The 15931-nt window shown below is 55.1% G+C and overlaps 1 protein-coding gene across 1 annotated transcript; it reads right to left on the bottom strand.

Annotated features, from left to right (window-relative positions):
- Positions 1-1651: 1651 nt before the first annotated feature.
- On the bottom strand, positions 1652-15392 carry GHRHR (growth hormone releasing hormone receptor). The gene is made up of 13 exons (XM_008051428.1): positions 15336-15392; positions 12045-12147; positions 11803-11910; positions 11050-11147; positions 9765-9862; positions 8984-9116; positions 6679-6832; positions 6340-6400; positions 5853-5922; positions 5070-5161; positions 4365-4494; positions 3543-3584; positions 1652-1777 (listed from the first exon to the last, which is right to left on the bottom strand). The coding sequence occupies exons 1-13, from the start codon at positions 15390-15392 to the stop codon at positions 1652-1654; spliced, it is 1272 nt and encodes a 423-aa protein (XP_008049619.1).
- Positions 15393-15931: the final 539 nt, after the last annotated feature.

The raw sequence follows: 15931 nt of genomic DNA, 5'->3' as shown, positions 1-15931 counted from the left end.
TTCATGCAGAGGAGAGAGTCACTCTTCAGGGAGTCACAGAGATGGGAGGAACCAGGCAAGGGTAACCAGACCAAGTGGGCAAGGCTAGAGGGGGATATCTGGACTCCCAGGACAATGGGGGAAAAGAATAGATGGCAGGGAAGGCTGGTGGAGTGAGAGAGGGCTTCTTAGAGATGGGAACAATTGAACTGAGTCCTGCAGGACAGATCTGCTGTGGACAGGCCGAGAAGGGGAGGGATTGCATTCTGACCTGCCTAGTGTCCGTTGCTGTCTGTTCAGTGTGTAAAATCTCCCTCCACCCCCATCAATCAACAAACAGCGCCCTGCGGACAGTACCCAGGTCTCCTCCTCCCTTCTGCCAAGAAGGAGGGTGGGAGAGGGATGGATCGTGCCGCTGTGTTCCATTAAGGGGGTCTCCCTTGAGTGGGGGCAGCAGGCAGCAGGCTGGGGCCCAGAAGGGCACACCATGGGGAAGACAAGGGAAAGTCCTGGGGCCGAGGCATCTCCACACCAGAGGAAAACTGGGAGAGAGACTCAAGCAGCTTCCAGAAGAACTCCAAAAGGCTAACAGGCACAAGAAGAGACACTCAGCTCATTAGTGAAGGGGAGATGCAAATCAGGACCGGGATGTGACAGCACTGTCACCCCTCTGTCTTGCAAGCACTTGAAGCTGGGTCATGTCAAGTGTTGTGGGATTGTGAGGCTCTGGGGGCCTCAAGGGGCCCTGGGGTGGGGGGTTTCAGGGGCTGCTGGGTGGGGAATGCAGATGTGCGGGTAGCCATCTGTCACCCCTCCGTCACATCAGGAAGGGACACAGCTAGTATCTCAGCCCCTCTCCCCCCGAAGTGAGTCTCTGTGATAGACTTACTCCCACCACAAATCCAGGAGGTGGGGAGACATGAATGTGTCCCTGGAGGGCAGGAGAGACAGGACAGGATGGGACCACGTGGGCAAGGACACCATGTGACACCACACGCAGCCAAAACGATGAAGTGGACACACACTCCGGAGCACAGGGGGTCTCTAAGGGCACAGTGCCATGGAGACGTCAGAAGCAGGACAGGGCATGTAGCCAATAGCATTCATGTCAGTGACAAACACAGACACACGAAATGCCATATATTTTGCAAGACCCATAAAAAAACAGTCACATTAAACACTTGGGCTTGTTTGCCTGTGGGCAGAGGGAGCAAGGGTGGGGACAAAAGAGGGTGTGTTTTACACGTGAATAAAACAGGAGTGGCCTGGCACAGACAAGGAGTTACAATGCAGCACGAACCAAGGAATGATGTCCATTAAATAAAGGGTGTGGACACGCTCCCCCCCCCCAGAGGCACGTATATTCACTCCAGTATCAATTCATTCACAAGTTTATTGGCTCCTTGGAGTCTTGGACTAGAGCCCCCAGACCCCAGGAGATGATGAGAAGGGACACAGAGGACCGAGGACGTCCGAGGTGGGCATACAGGGGTCTAGGGAAAGGGTCAGAAGCAGAGGCGGGTTGAAGGGCTGTCCCTGCCCAGGGTTGAACAGCAGCTGGGTGGGGTGTGGCCTGAAGGTCCTCGGGGATCCTTCGTGACTCAGGAGAGGGGCAGACCCACTACAGTTGCCCCCAGTCAGGTGTGGGTTCTGGTTGCGCGAAGGGGCCAGCCTAGCACATGGACGTCAGCGCCTTTGCCCTCGAGCAGGAAGGCATGGTCCACTTAGTGCGGGTTCTCCGGGCTGGCAGAAGCTCGGGGTCATGGCCATGCCACTTCCGCGAGATCTCAGTCCTCACCTCCGGGGACAAGAGAGAGGCTGTTAGGAAGGTCCCACTACGGCTCTGCTACCCAACCCCCATGAAACTGAGCATGCAGAGAGACACCATGTAGGAGAAACAGAGACACAGCAGGAAAAGCCAGGACTGGCCACAGACACTGCTAAGTACTACCTCTGGAGGATACTACTTCCTCCTTCCTGTAGGTATCTCACTATTGCCTTAGCTCCTTTTTCTGCCTTTTAGCATTGCCTTTGTCTGTTCCTAGTGAAAAACATTTACGAGTGCTTTCTTGAGTTCCTGGCTGAATAATTACCCTGACTCCTTGAATCACTTAGACCCTGCTCTGGGTCTTGATTTTGTGAGCACGACTTGGGCCAGTGGGAATCTGTCCAGAGGGCATGACCCGAAGGGAGACAGGACTCTGAACTCTGAGGGGCTGCAGGAACTGATGGTATCTGAAAAAGTAGCCTGCAGTGGAGCAGAAGGGTGGGATGGTTGAGGGGGCAGGGCTGTTTGTATCGTTCCATGTCCAAGGTCGGGGGCAGAGGGAGCTGAGAGATGAGTCCACCTAACACAGCTGAACTGGAGCTGTGGTAAAAAAGAAAAGGAGATAGATTTCTGTTCCACATAAAGATGATTTTCCCCACGGGTGCCTGACAACAGAAAGAGCTATTGTAAAGCTAATAAGCTCCCCATTCCCAGAGGTATGTAACCATCTGGTCTCCAACATTGCTTCCTGAGACAGACTCCTTTACAACTCTGCATGGAAGCTCCTTTCCCAGACACGACCAGCCTCGGTGGTCCTCCCAGGATCCCCGAGGGCCCATGACCTGCTACAGACACTGTAGTCCTGACACATAATAAGGCTGTGTGAGACTCTAAGGAGCTGAACTGGGAGGGACGGGGGTCAGAGGGGAAAGCACAGTCCGGACAGAGGTAGCAGTGGAGAGGGATGCCATAGTCCACAACTAGGGCACAGGGCACTGGCTGCTGGGCTCCCACAGAACGCAGAGCCCACGGCGAATCCACGGCCACCAGAGGAGGCCTGTGACCCCGCCGTGCAGAGGTGGCCAGCGAGTCTGGGGCACTGAGCTGAAATCTCCCTCCTCGCTCCCCAGAGCAAGACCCTCCTGAGGGGAAGGAAGACGCAGTGTCCTCTGGGCAGACTCCACTTGGCGCCTGCGTCTGCCCTCTGCCCGTGTCCTGCAGGTGCAGCAGCCCCATCCGTTCAGTCTATTCATGTCGGTCTCCCCTCCTGCGTTCTCTCTGTGCCTCTCTCTTCTAGGTGCTCTCTGTTTCCCTGACTCTGGGTGGGATCTGCCTCCCTGTCTCTGCATCTGACTCTGTGTTCCTAGTTCCTTGTGTGTCCACCTTGGACTTTCGTGGCTTCTCTGTCTCTGTTCTCTCTAATATCTGACCCTCAGCTAACATGCTCCCTCCCCCACTCTCCCTTTTGTTCAATTTTAGGAATACCAAATCGGGAGATGCCATTAGACACCTCACCCCAATGCCTCTCCTGACCCCCGAAGGCCTCCCCCACTTCCAGATGTATGGACGGTAGAACTTGGCTTGGCTCAGAGAAGGGATGGATAAAAGATGTTTACAGGAAGCATTCAGGTTCAAATCGATCCAGGAACTCGGGGCAGACTTTCACAAAGGATAACCTGAGTCAAGGTATGTGGCCTGAGATGGGATTTACAGGGCCTGGGCATGAGAGGAGGGGAGGGACTTAGGACTAGTGGGAGGGGGGCTGGAAGAACAAGAGCTAATCGAGAGCACATACCTCTTGGTTGAGAAAGCAGTAGAGGATGGCCACAAGGAAACCCTGCGGAGCAAAGAGCGAGAGCCCCATCAGAGCACTTTGGCCTGACACCAACGTGTCCTTAGTCTTTCTACTATCTTTTCCCTACCCAACCCCAGGCGCTGGCTTGGGCCAGGTGTGTGTGAAAAGGAAATTTAGATGCATTTATAATTCACTATGTGCCAGGGACATTGTCTCATAGAACTGTCATAGTAAGTCTGCCAGGGCTGTGCTGTTGGCCCGTTTCTCTGACTTTATTTCGGCATCCCTCATGAATGAGCACATCACTTGGCACATAAGAGGGGCTCAGTAAAAGTTTAATAGATAGGGTGGGCAGGTGGATGAGTGAATGGGTTCGTGGGTAGCTGAATGAATAGAGAATGAATGAATGGATGGGAGGAAGGACAGAAGAAAGGCAAGAAGGAAGGGTTGATGGGTGGATGGGCAGATGAACGGATGGATGGATGAATGGACGGACAAGCAGACACACGGATGGAAGGGTGGGTGGATGGATGGATTGATGGATGGATAGATAAGTGAATGGGTTCGTGGGTAACTGAATGAATAGAGAGTGAACAAATGGGTGGGTGGAAGGAAGGAAGGAAGGGTCAATGGATGGTTGAATGGATAGAAAAAATGGATAGATAGATGGAAAATGGACAGACAGATGGACAGTCGAACAGATGGGTGACGGGTGAAAAGAATAGCACTCGCCCTATCATGAAGTTCACCAAGGCCTATGGACACCAGCAGCTCCCGCCTGCCCGAGGACTTGGAGGGAAAGAGTGTCTGCTGGGGGCTTACCTGGAAGGAGCCCAGCCCCAGCTCCAGCGGGAGGCGGATGCCCAGGCCGGCATTGTCAGGCAGGAAGTTGAAGATGATGTAGTGGCTTCCAAACAGTGGGATGAGGAAGAGTGTTGACTTGGAGAGACGCCTGCAGGAAAGACACGCTCTTGGCTCCCAAGGCTGGGATTAGAGACTCCAGTGTGCACAGCCCACTCTCCCTTCCCACCACCTCCTCAGACCCACTCTGTGTACAGCCACCTGGCATCTCTGCCTCCCACACGCACCCTGGGCTTCCTTACTTCAGGGCCCTGGATCCTGCTGTTCCCTCTGCCAAGTGCTCTTGTCCTAGTATATTCCAAAGTCTATGCATCTTTCAAAGTCTAGTTCAAAGACTGCTTCCTCCAGGAAGTCTTCCCTGCTCTTTCCCTCTCTCCATCTAGAAAGGATCTCCTGCCCCAGGCTTCCCTAGAAATTGATTCCAGCACTCATTGGCATGGCAACTGGTTGTTTGGAGTCCCCATCCTTCCAAATGTGGTCTCCTAGAAGACAGGGGCCAGATCTATTTTCTCTCTGGGAATATGGGGAAGAGTATGGAGATGGGACCCTGAATGCCTGCTGGATGAGACAGAACCACATGAAAGCCCCTCATTTACCCTCTCTCAGTGTCCAACACAAACACACACACACACACACACACACACACACACACACACACCACTGTACCAGTACTGGGACTGGGTGTGGAGGCTGCCCTGAGCCGGCTCCAGCTTCCTCAGCAGGATACGGATAATATTGAGAAAAAGTCCAAAGTTCACCTGTGAACAGAGGCATGGGAAGATGCAGGGCAAGGGTAGGGGTAGCCCTGGATGGCCTGAGGTGGGGCCTCAGCACTTTGGGGGGCTAGACACCCGAATCCTTGACACACAGGGATGCGCAAGTAGATGGACGCACAGACGACCGCCCCAGAACTTATAGCCTGCATGCTGGGAGGGCCCTCGTGCAAGCCTTGGAGGGCAGAGCAGGGCTCAAGCACCCCCCTCCAGTCCTGGGATCAAGGTAGGGAGGGTCAGGGCTTGCCGTGGGCCTCCCACCGCCTCCCAGGCTCCTCTCTGGCACAAAGCAGGTGCCCCTCACTTTGCACAATTGCTAAGCTGAGAATAGGTTGCCCATGGATGCAGGCCGTGTGAAACGGTCCTCACTGCCCTGTGTTCTGTGTGGGAGCTGCGGGGAGAAAGCTGTGCTCAACCGCAGGCTCCGCCTACTTCCCCCACCCCCAGTCTCTCCCAAGGTCTGCAACCAGTTCACCAGATCATCAAAACTCTGAGCTGCAGCAGCCTGCCTGCTGGTTGAGAACACACTTCTGGTTACCAATGGGCTACTGAGGCCCAGAGAGGGTCTCACAGACACTCAGCAGCAGAGCAAAGCTGGAACCCAGGTATCCCAACTCCCACGCGCAGCCCCGCAGTGGGTTCAGGGAGGTTGACTGAATAAAGCCCAGGGACTGACCCCCACGGAGAGGACGATGGGCCCTTTGATGATCCACCAGTAGGGGGACCTGTCATCCAGGTCCCAGCACCTGGAGAGCAAGGACAGGAACACAGTGGCTGCAAACTCCCCTGTTCTGTGACATCCCACACGCCTCCCGCTGTCTCCTTTCCGGCACTCACATCCCTGGTCTCACCCCGCCTGCCTTCCAGCCTTCTTTCCTGACGCAACCAGTTAGCCTCCCCTGAAAGGGGCACCCCAATCCAGGCTGGACCCACCCTTTCTCTTCACCTCATTGGATAAACATCTCTAAAGTCGGTGGATTTGATGGCTCCTTGCTGGCCCCAGGACTTCCCTTTTTCCGGACAGTCGCACTCCACCGAGTAACCCTGAACCCCCTCTCCTACCCAGTCCATGTCCTTTCTGAGGCATCCACCGACTGCCTTCTGGTCTCCCACCCCCCAGCCTAGCCGGGAAGTCCCTCCTCTCCTCTTCCCAGCCGACTCACGCGAGATCCTCGAAGGCCAGCTTGCAGACCACCCACGTGCCAGTGAAGAACACAGGCAGCCCTGTGGGGGCATAGAGGAGACAGAGCGAGGGGGTCTGCATGCTTGGCTCTGAGATCTGTTCCCCAGCCCCACCACCAGGCACACAGGGCACTGCAAAGGCAGGAGCAGGCACAGGCCACAGCCAGGGACTGGTCCTGCTCTCCAGCACCTGCTGCAGGGCTGCGGCCATCCTCGCCTTCCCTGGGCCTCAGCATGAGGTGAAGGGGCCTTTGTGTGAGCTCCCTGGGCCTCCCCAGTCCTCGGCCTCTCCACGGTGTCCCACCCGCCCCCATGCTCACCCCAGGCGGCAGTAACCAGCCACCAGAAGGTTCTCCTCGAGCTGAGGGAAGTGGAGGCCAGGAGGCAGGTCAGGTAGATGGCTTCTGCCGACAGCCAGCTGAAGTTGGTCATGGTGGCGAAATGGGAGATAGCCACGGAGACCTTGCAGAGAGACTGGGGGCCAGGATGTGGGTACTTCAGAGCTGGGACACCCATGGAAGCCCCCATCCAAGTCTCCCCTACCCCACTCAGACCCGGAACCTCCGGGCCCTGCCACCTCAGGCTGGGCCATCCGATTCCTTGGGCTTCCCAGAAGGGCTGAAGTAGTATAAGGTGATGGCTAAGGGTATAGATGTGGGTTGGGGACAGCCTGGGCTCTGATGTCCTGTCTACTGGCTATGCGAACCCCTCATGCCTTGCGCCATCTGTGAAAGGAAACTTTCCCAGAACCTGGTTTCTGTCCTTGTTCATGACTCATGGGAGTCAAGGGAAACTCTAAGAGTCACTTCTGCTTTTACTCTCACACCCTCCCTCCCCAGAGCTGTGACCAGGGAACAGAGTTCATTCAGGCCCAGCTCTTGTCTGCAAACACACAGTACCACCCGCGCATGCATTCACTCGCTGCATAACTTGCTCACCTGCCAGGCGAGTGGGACCACCTCTGAGCCCAGACCACCCAGGTTTGGCCCCAGTCCCAGATGACCCAGGTTTGGCCCCAGCCCCAGACAACCCACGTTTGGCCCCAGCCCCAGCCAGTGACCTGCCAATTGCCCCTCACCTACAAAATGGGATGAGAGTGATGGTTTCTTCTTCAAGTTATTTAAAAATTAAAGAGAGTATCATTGACCCTAGACACGGGTTCAAAGTGTGAGGTTCCACTCATAGATAGACTTTCTTATGCCTCTGTCACTTCTGAGACAGCAAGACCAGCATGAAGATGACAAGGATGAAGACCTTTATGATAATCCACTGCCACTAATGAATAGAAAATATCTTTTCTTTTCCTTATTCTTTTTTTTTTTTTCAGTTCAGGGTCTCACTTTGTCGCTCAGGTTGGAATACAGTGACACAGTCCCAGCTCACTACAGTCTCAAACTTCTGGGCTCAGACGATCCTCCTGCCTTAACCTCCCAAGTAGCTGAGATTAGGTGAGCACCACCACATTTGGCTAAATTTTTTTTTATTTTTTATTTTTGTAGAGACAAAGTCTAGCTATACTGCCTAGGCCGGTCTCGAACTCCTGGGCTCAAGCAAGCCTCCTGTCTCGGCCTCCCAAAGTGCCGGGATTATAGGCATGAGTCACCGTGCCTGGCCCCTTATGACTTTCTTGATAATAATTTCTTTTCTCCTGCTTACTTTATTGTAAGAATACAGTGCATAATACATAAAACGTACAAAGTATGTGTTAATTAACCGTTAATGCTATCAGTAACGCTTCCAGTTAACAGGAGACTATTAGTCATTAGGGTTCTGGGGAGTCAAAAGTTCTAGGCAGATTTTTGACTTCCTGGGAGATCAGCGCCCCCAGCCCCTGCACCGGTCAACTCTGTGTGTAAAGCACTTAGCACAATGCCTGGTGTATAATAAGTGTTCGGTGTATATGGTTACTAGTCCTCCCGTTAACTAGTTGAGGTCCTTTGCTAGTCACTCACTCAGCTGTTCACTCCCAGCGCACTTGCCAAGGCCTCAGTGCTGGGTCTCTGTGCTCCTCCCCCAGTATACTTACTGAGCCTCGGGTCTGGGCCTCCGCCTTCCACCCGACTTCCTTTACAGTCCAGTCTCCCCTTCCTCTCACCACTCCCTTCCACCATGACTTCCCCTTTTCTGGACATGCCCCAGGTCCTCCTGTCTTGAGAGTTCCTTCATAGTGGGCCTTCCACTTGGCATGTCTCCCCTCCCCATCTCCCTATCATTGATGCTGACCCAAAACCTCCTCCTCCCTGGAAGCCCTCTCGGCTTCCTCCACCTGGGAGTCCCATAACCTGTGCACATTCTGTCCCCGGGGTGCTTCGTGAAGATGAGAGGGACCCAGCTGTGCCCAGTCCCTCACATGCACCCCAGCCCAACCCAATGATTGCTCTGAGGGGCAGGAAAGGACAGGAGAAGACCAGTGGTGAAACACAGGAAATGACTGGAGTGACACTATCCTCCAGGACTGGCCAGGGGACTTAGGACCTGAGGCCGGCATCGAGGGATGCTTTCCTGCCCTGTAATTGGCCATGTGGGAGTCCCAGTGATGGCCCACAGGACAGAGCAGGCCGGGGAAGCACAACCAGGTCTCTAATAGCCCTCCTCCGCCCCCAGCCCCTCCACCACGGCCCTTACAGTAGAGAAGCTGCAGTGATCCATGTCGTCACCATGGAAGAGGGTGGCGTCCTTCAGGAACACGGCCCCCGCCTTGAGGATGAAGGTGGCAAACAGTTGGGTGTGGATGTAATTCCGGGAGCAATGGAGCCTCCTGGGGGGATGGGAAAGAGGAGGAACAGAGGGAGGGAGGGACTTCTGATGCCACGGCAGGTGCCAGCTTGGGTGCAGAGCAGGCTGGAGGTGAATCGAATGGAATCAAATCAAACTGAGCTGAATTGAGGTGAGCTTGAGGCTTCAGTGTAGCCTTGGAGGACAGCTGACCGACTTTTGCCCTGGGCTCAGGGTCACTGCGGGAATGGGGAAATACTAGTCCCTGCCTTGAGGGAGCTCACAGTCTGGGGAAATAGAGGCAGAAACAGCAGGTACTGCCCATGGATGCTCCCTGGATGATCGATGTGACTTAGCTCCGTGAGACAGAGAACAGCCCGGGCCAGGCATGGGCTCAGACTTTGAAGGCTGGACAAGGGTCAGAGAGTTGGAACAGTCAAGCAGGGCTCCGTGTAGGAGGCATAGAGGATTCTTAGATGCAGTCGGGATCTGGGCTTCGAATGAGGGCCACACCAACCAAGTGTGGAGGGTGAGGTGAGTTCTGATGTGTGAAGAGACGGCTCTCCACGAGACAAAGACATGGGGGCTAGGTCCGGGAACCTCCTGGCTCTTCAGGCAAGGAATCAGACTTGGTCCTTTGGGTAATAGGGAGCCAATGAAGGTTATTAAGCTAGTGATGCAGATGGCAAACCTGAGAGTAATCAGGATGGTGATGGCCATGAAGAGGGCTGCAACAGAGATGCTATGGCCCGTGGTATAGATGATCTTCACCGTGGAGAAGTAAGATTTCTGGGGGAGGGAAGAGACAGAAAAAAGTTTCAGCATCTGGGCCTTTGGGGGACAGAGAACCTTGGCGATCAAGCAGGTGAGGCCTGTGTTATTCCATCCTGACACTGCCCATCTGGGCAAGAAGTGTCGTGGGTACCATGGAAAACCACCTCTGTGCGTTGAAGCCTTTGCTCACAGCCTGTCTTCCCCTGACCTGCTGTGAAAGAGGGACAGTGGCCGAGCAAAAATGCTCATCACAGGTGGGGACAGACAGCAGCAGAAACCACACGTCCTTGGGGAATGACAAAAGCCCAAGAGGAAATTGGCTTGTTTATTGACATCCAGCTTGCTCACCGACTTGGGAACACAACGTCCCTGAATAAAGGAGACAGCCGGGGACAGCTGGGGACAGCCACAGGCAGGCAGGCAAAAGTGTCTCATGCCCAGGTGCTTGGATGGGTCAGAGTCCAGCCTGCCCCCTAGAGACCGAGGGTGCCAGCAAGGGAAGGGACCAGGAACCAGGCACTGGCACCAATCCCAACTCCGCTGTAGAACTCAGGCAATCACCATCCCACTCAGACTCAAGTCTTTTCATCTGAAAAATGGGTACAGTCATGCTTTACCTTTCAGGAGTGAGGGGAGAGAGAAATGAGATGATGGGTGTGGAAGTGGCTTACAAATAGGGGTTCTCTGTAATCGGTCCTGGACTTGAGTTTCCCTCTCTGGCTTGCACCACAAGGAGGGAAGGAGAAAAGAGGGAAGAAAGGAGGGAGGGAGGGAGAAGTTATAAGAGAGGGAGGGAGAAAGGGAGAAAGGAAGGAGATAGTTGCACACTTCTCCACAGACAAGGGGCAGGAGAAGAGATGGAGCTTGCCCAGGGCCACCAGGGGCCTTGCTTTCCTCTAGAACCACTTAAAGCTCCCTGCCCCAGAGGCCTGGGCACAGAAGTGAGAGAGTGGCCAGCGTATCTCCATGCCCTCTGCATCCTCTCTCCCTCCAAGTGACTTGGCCCATGCACCACCCTTGAGCAAATTAGCAAAAGATCCGCTCACCTCTGGACATATCACTGCCATCTGCTGGAAAACTGCTGTAATTAATATTCCAACCTGACAGCTGTCACGGGAATGGCAGACCCTGCAGTTGTGCAGGCTACTACCCATACAAATGTCCATGTTGATCCATCCTCCAGGATGCCAGAAGCCTCTTACCTCCTCAGCCAGCACCTCCAGGGGCACAGGGCAAGCCACAGGATAAGGTGGGAAGGGCTCAGACCAGCCCATGATCGTACAGTCCCGCTTCACAGTCCCTGGGAGGCAAGCAAGAGACTGGTTAGGCCAACTCCTTCTCTCTCCCCAAGAAGGGGAGGAGGGTCCATGGACCATTGAGTGACCCTGGCAGGGTTTGCATAGACAGTCCCTCTCAGCGGCAGAGAGAGGGTAGCTTTCCCTGCAGAGCTCTGGGTTCCAGGCCCAGCCTGCCTGGGACACACTCTGGGGCCTCTCGTCTCTGACCTCAGAGGCGCCATCTGTTACCAGAGGGAATTTCCTGAGGAGCAGTGACCATCCTACCGGCAGTGGGGAAGAAAGGAGGCCTTCGCTGAGCAGTGGGTCCCTCCACCTCCACCCTCCCTCATCCTGGGCAGCTAGTAGCACTGAGGCAGGAAGGCAGGCCCCGTCCTCCCCCACCCTCGGGACCACCTCCTGCCAATATCTGGTGCCAGGCCCCAGGCCCGGCACTTCCAGGATCTGCTCTCTAATCCTCCCTGTGCAGCCAATGCTCTTGTGCACCCCAGCTCACAGTTCACGAAGTGGAGGGCAGGGTTGACTGCCTTGCCCAAGGTCACTCTGGAAGAAGGGATGTTGGTGTTCAAACCCAGGCCTGCTTGTCTCCCAAAGCCACAGATGCACTCGCCAGGCTCTGCACTTCCAAGTGAAACCACCCCCACAGTCAGGACTACTCACCTGACTCTGAGCTGAAGTGAGAAAAGAAATCCGGGCAGGGGAGTGTGACCCACTCGCTAGAGCCGGTGGGCGGCCAACACAGCAGCCCATCCCAGGTCCTAGGGCAGCCTGGGTGGACAGAGGGGAGCAGGGAGGACTCAGCCTGGGTCAAGCCTGCCCAGCATTCTGGAGGTGAGGACTGAGGTGAGTACTGAGGAGACAAAGAACTTGTAGAAGCCACCGCCCCTTCCCAAGCCCCATACCCAGGGTGGTGTTGGGCATGCCCTCCGAGGCTTGTAGACATGCACGCTCATCCTCGCTCAACTGGGTAACGAAGTCACATGCTGGGGGCATGTGGCCCAGGGCCTGCAGGAGAGAGTTCACAGGATGAGCCAAGCCAACCGGGTGCTTCCTCCGGGTTCTCTGGTCTAAATGACCCAAGAACAGAGACTAGGCCTGACTCATTTCTGTGCCCTGATCCTAAGCCCAGGCCTGCCTTACAGTACTTATAGAGAAGAAAAGGAAGGAAAAAGGGAAAGAAGGGAGGAAAGGGAAGGAAGGAGGGAGAGAAGGAGAGAGAAAGGGAAGAGACAAGAGAGAGGGAGGGAGGGAGGGAGGAAAGAAGGAAGGAAGAAAATAGTTGGGAGGGAGAGAGGGAAGGAAGAAGGAAGGAAGGAGAAAGGGATGGAGAGAGAAAGAAAAGTGAGAAGAGAGGAGGGAGGGAGGAAGGATTCAGGAAGGAGGGAGGGAGGAGATACAAGAGAAGGAGGGAGAAAGGGAAGAAGGAAGGAGATCGTTGGGCAGGAGAGAGGGAGGGAAGGAAGAAGGAAGGAAGGAAGGAGATAAAAGAGATGGAGGGAGGGAAGGAGGAAAGGAGGAAGAAAGGAGTTTTGGTTCAATGTTTCCCTTTACACCCCACAGAAGTGTGCTCTGAGACACATTAGGCAAAATGCTTCGGAAGATCCTGGAGCAGCCAGTGCCAGCTTGGTCCTGCCTCGGCCTTTGCTCCTTCCCTTCGTGACTCCCCCCTCCCACACTCCTACTCCCTGGAAGCAATGCCACATAAACTACTTTGGCAAGTGACATACTGGGCCCCAAAGATGTTCCCGTCCTCATCCCTGGAAACTCTACGTATATTATCTCACTTGGCAAAAGGACTTTGCGCACGTGATTGAGTTAAGGATCTTGAGGTGGGAAGAGCATCCATCAATGGGCCCACTATAATCCTGAGGGTCCTCATGGCAGGGGCAGGAGGGCCAGAGCCAGGGAAGGAGATGGTGCAGCCCAATAACCATGAGGAATGATCTCTGGCAGCTGGAAAACAAGCTGTTTTTCTGGAAATCTTCTAGCAGTATTTCTGAAAGTGTGGCCCTGAACCAACCAGAGATCAACTGGGATGGAGCCAGGAATATGTAGAGATCTAGGGTGGGTCCAGGGTTTTGCATTTCACCAGGTTCTCCAGGGAGTCAACGGCAGGAATTCCCAGCACCCTCCCTCCCTCTGCATGAGAAGCCAGCGCTCTAAAACACAGGCTCTCTGCACTGTGAACTGGATCTGCAGCACACAGATTTTTACACAACACACACATCCAGGTCAACCAGTGCAGACTTCTGTTTCCCAGGCTGCACTGGGAAGGGTGTCTGGTACAGCAGGGAGGGCCTGGTCCTAATAGAGCCGGTGCAAACTGGGGGTCCTAATAGACCCCGTGCAAAAGGCAGAACAGGCACCAAGGAGGTGAGTGTCATTCTCACAAGGACTGGGGAGGGAACATTTGAGCTGGGCCTAGGGACAAAGCATGCTTGAAGTCACACACATGCGCACACACACACACGAAAGGGAGAAGGGCATTCAGGACAGAAAGAACTGCATGTACAAAAACAAGGAGACAGAAAGGTCTATTCAGGGAGTGTCTGAGTTGTGTGGGGAGGTGGCAAGTCTACATTTCCCTCCCCATGTCATCCTCACACACAGTTCCCTCTCACCCCCCATGTCTGGCAGAGTCCCTGTCAGCGCGTGATTACTTGACTGCTTGCGTTCTTCTTTGACGGGAATGCAGGAGCAGCAAACAGTGTGGATGTGATACTGGGTTTGAGATCAGAGAGCAGGACTTGGACCACCAGAGTGGGGACACTGACAGTGGGGACCTCATGGAAGAGACCCAAGGAGCTGGCTGCAGGCCAGTGGGCTAGGAGAGGACCTGGAGACCCAGCCCAGTAAGTAGGGTCACCCCCACCAGCCTTGCCCTGGCAGGAGAGGTCTCTCCTGTCCCGACCTGCTGACCCCAATCCCCAGACTCCAGCTTTGGCCCAGCTCTGCTGCTTCCTGCTTGGCCCTGTGGGTACCCAGGGTATAGCTGTCACCTGCTGCCCAGGCTCTAGGTCTCCATTTTGGTGGGTGCATGCCCAGACTCAGCTCCTGGCTTCCTCCACAGAACTCCGTGGCCCCCGGTTCATCCAGGGCATCCGTGGCATCTCCCCGCATCCCCCGGCAACAGACAGCCCACAAGTGGGGGAAAGAGGGAGGGTAGGCGGGCCTTGCATGGGACTTTCTTACACAGTCAACCTGGCTGTGATCCAGGGTGGCTGAGAAGCTACAGTCTCTGTCTGGCCTTCCTCCTACTCCACTGTCTGGTGAGCCCCAGCCCTTCCTGACACATCTTCTTGGGGACTATCTGGGGAACCATTGAGGCCAAAGGAACCAGGGCTCTAATGAGTGCTCCCACCAGAAGGAGGGATAGACAGCACCCACACTTCCTGAGAAGAAGGAGAATTTGGGGAAGCCCAACAAGTGATAAGAATTTGTGGTCACAGGGCCAGCTGTAAGGGGGAGGTTGTAGGGAGGGTAGCGGGTAGGACTAGAAAGATGAACCATTCCGAGATTCTCCAACACTCTGATGAATCACCCTGCCTATGTACTGGGGTCCCAATCACCCCCACTAAGATACGGGGGCTCCCAAACACCCCCATTTATATGCTGGGGTCCCAATTACCCCAGTCATATTCTTGGAGTCCTGATCACCCCTAGTCAGATATTGGACCTCCCAATTACCTCTAGTCACATGCCAGAGTCCCAGGTCCCAATCATCCCCAGTCATATGCTTGAGGTCCTGATTACTCCCACTCAGACACTGGCCCTTCCAATCACCCCCACTCATATGCTTGGATCCCGATCACCCCCTGTCATATGCTGAGGGGTCTGACTCTGCTTTCCAATTCTGAGGCACTGTCTTAAGGAAGAGTCTCTGTAGCTCCCAGAGGGCACAGACAGGCTCTAAGGGAAGCCGCAGGGAGGCAGGCTCAGCTCAGCCTCAAGAAGGTCATTGTAATAGAGCCACCCAGAGTCAGAGCAGACTGATGGGGGCGGGAAGTGGAGGGAGTCCCCAGAGCTGGGAGTTCTCCAAGCCCCAGCCTGCCACCTGCTTGGTAGGGAGGAACTTCCATGCTGGGGATGGTGGGGGGAGGAGGGATTTGGTCTCCACCAGGCTCCAGCTGGCCCCAAAACTCCCAAATCTGGAGTCCAGTGGGAGAAGCAGGAGGGTTGGGCTGGCTACTCACGATTGGTAATGAGCTCAGCACACAGAGGATGCAGGCCCCCCACATCCGGCGGGCCATGGTGGGCTTGGTGCAGCTCCCTCTGCCAGCCTCAGTGAGCCTTGGCTGTCTTCCCTCACTGTCCCCCAATACTGCCACTTCTGCCACACCCACTGCCTCCCCTTCCCAGGTGGCTGTTTGCATAGGCAGGAACCAGCCAAGGGGACACAGAGAGCTGAATATTCACCAGGATGACAGAACACCATGTTCAACTCGGCCTTGGCCCTGAGGTGGGGCTCCATGTCGCCAGCAGGGAGGGGCTGAGCCCACAGCCCTACCATCTTTTACTCTGCCTAAAAGTCTGCTTGTGCACCTGTCCTGGCAGCAAGATCCCAGAGAGGTGAAGCCACGGGCTCCTCCTTGCCCCAGTTGGTCAATATTCTTTACCATTTTCTTCTGTAAGCCCAGCTCTCTGGTGCCAACACTAGAGAGACCCCTCAGAATGACGGGACCTTAGTGAAGAGAGTCCACAAGTCTGCGTGATGCTTACAACCTCATCCACAGGACTGGGGAGTGAACTCAGAGCTTTGGGGACCTGGCGGGGTGGGGGGAGATAGGGG

The sequence above is a fragment of the Carlito syrichta genome, unplaced genomic scaffold (genome assembly GCF_000164805.1).
Source record: "Carlito syrichta isolate Samal-C Ts95f unplaced genomic scaffold, Tarsius_syrichta-2.0.1 Scaffold172482, whole genome shotgun sequence".
In the NCBI taxonomy this organism is placed as follows: Eukaryota; Metazoa; Chordata; class Mammalia; order Primates; family Tarsiidae; genus Carlito; species Carlito syrichta.
The sequence above is the reverse complement of the archived record's forward strand: the minus strand, read 5'-3'. Positions and strand labels throughout refer to the sequence as shown.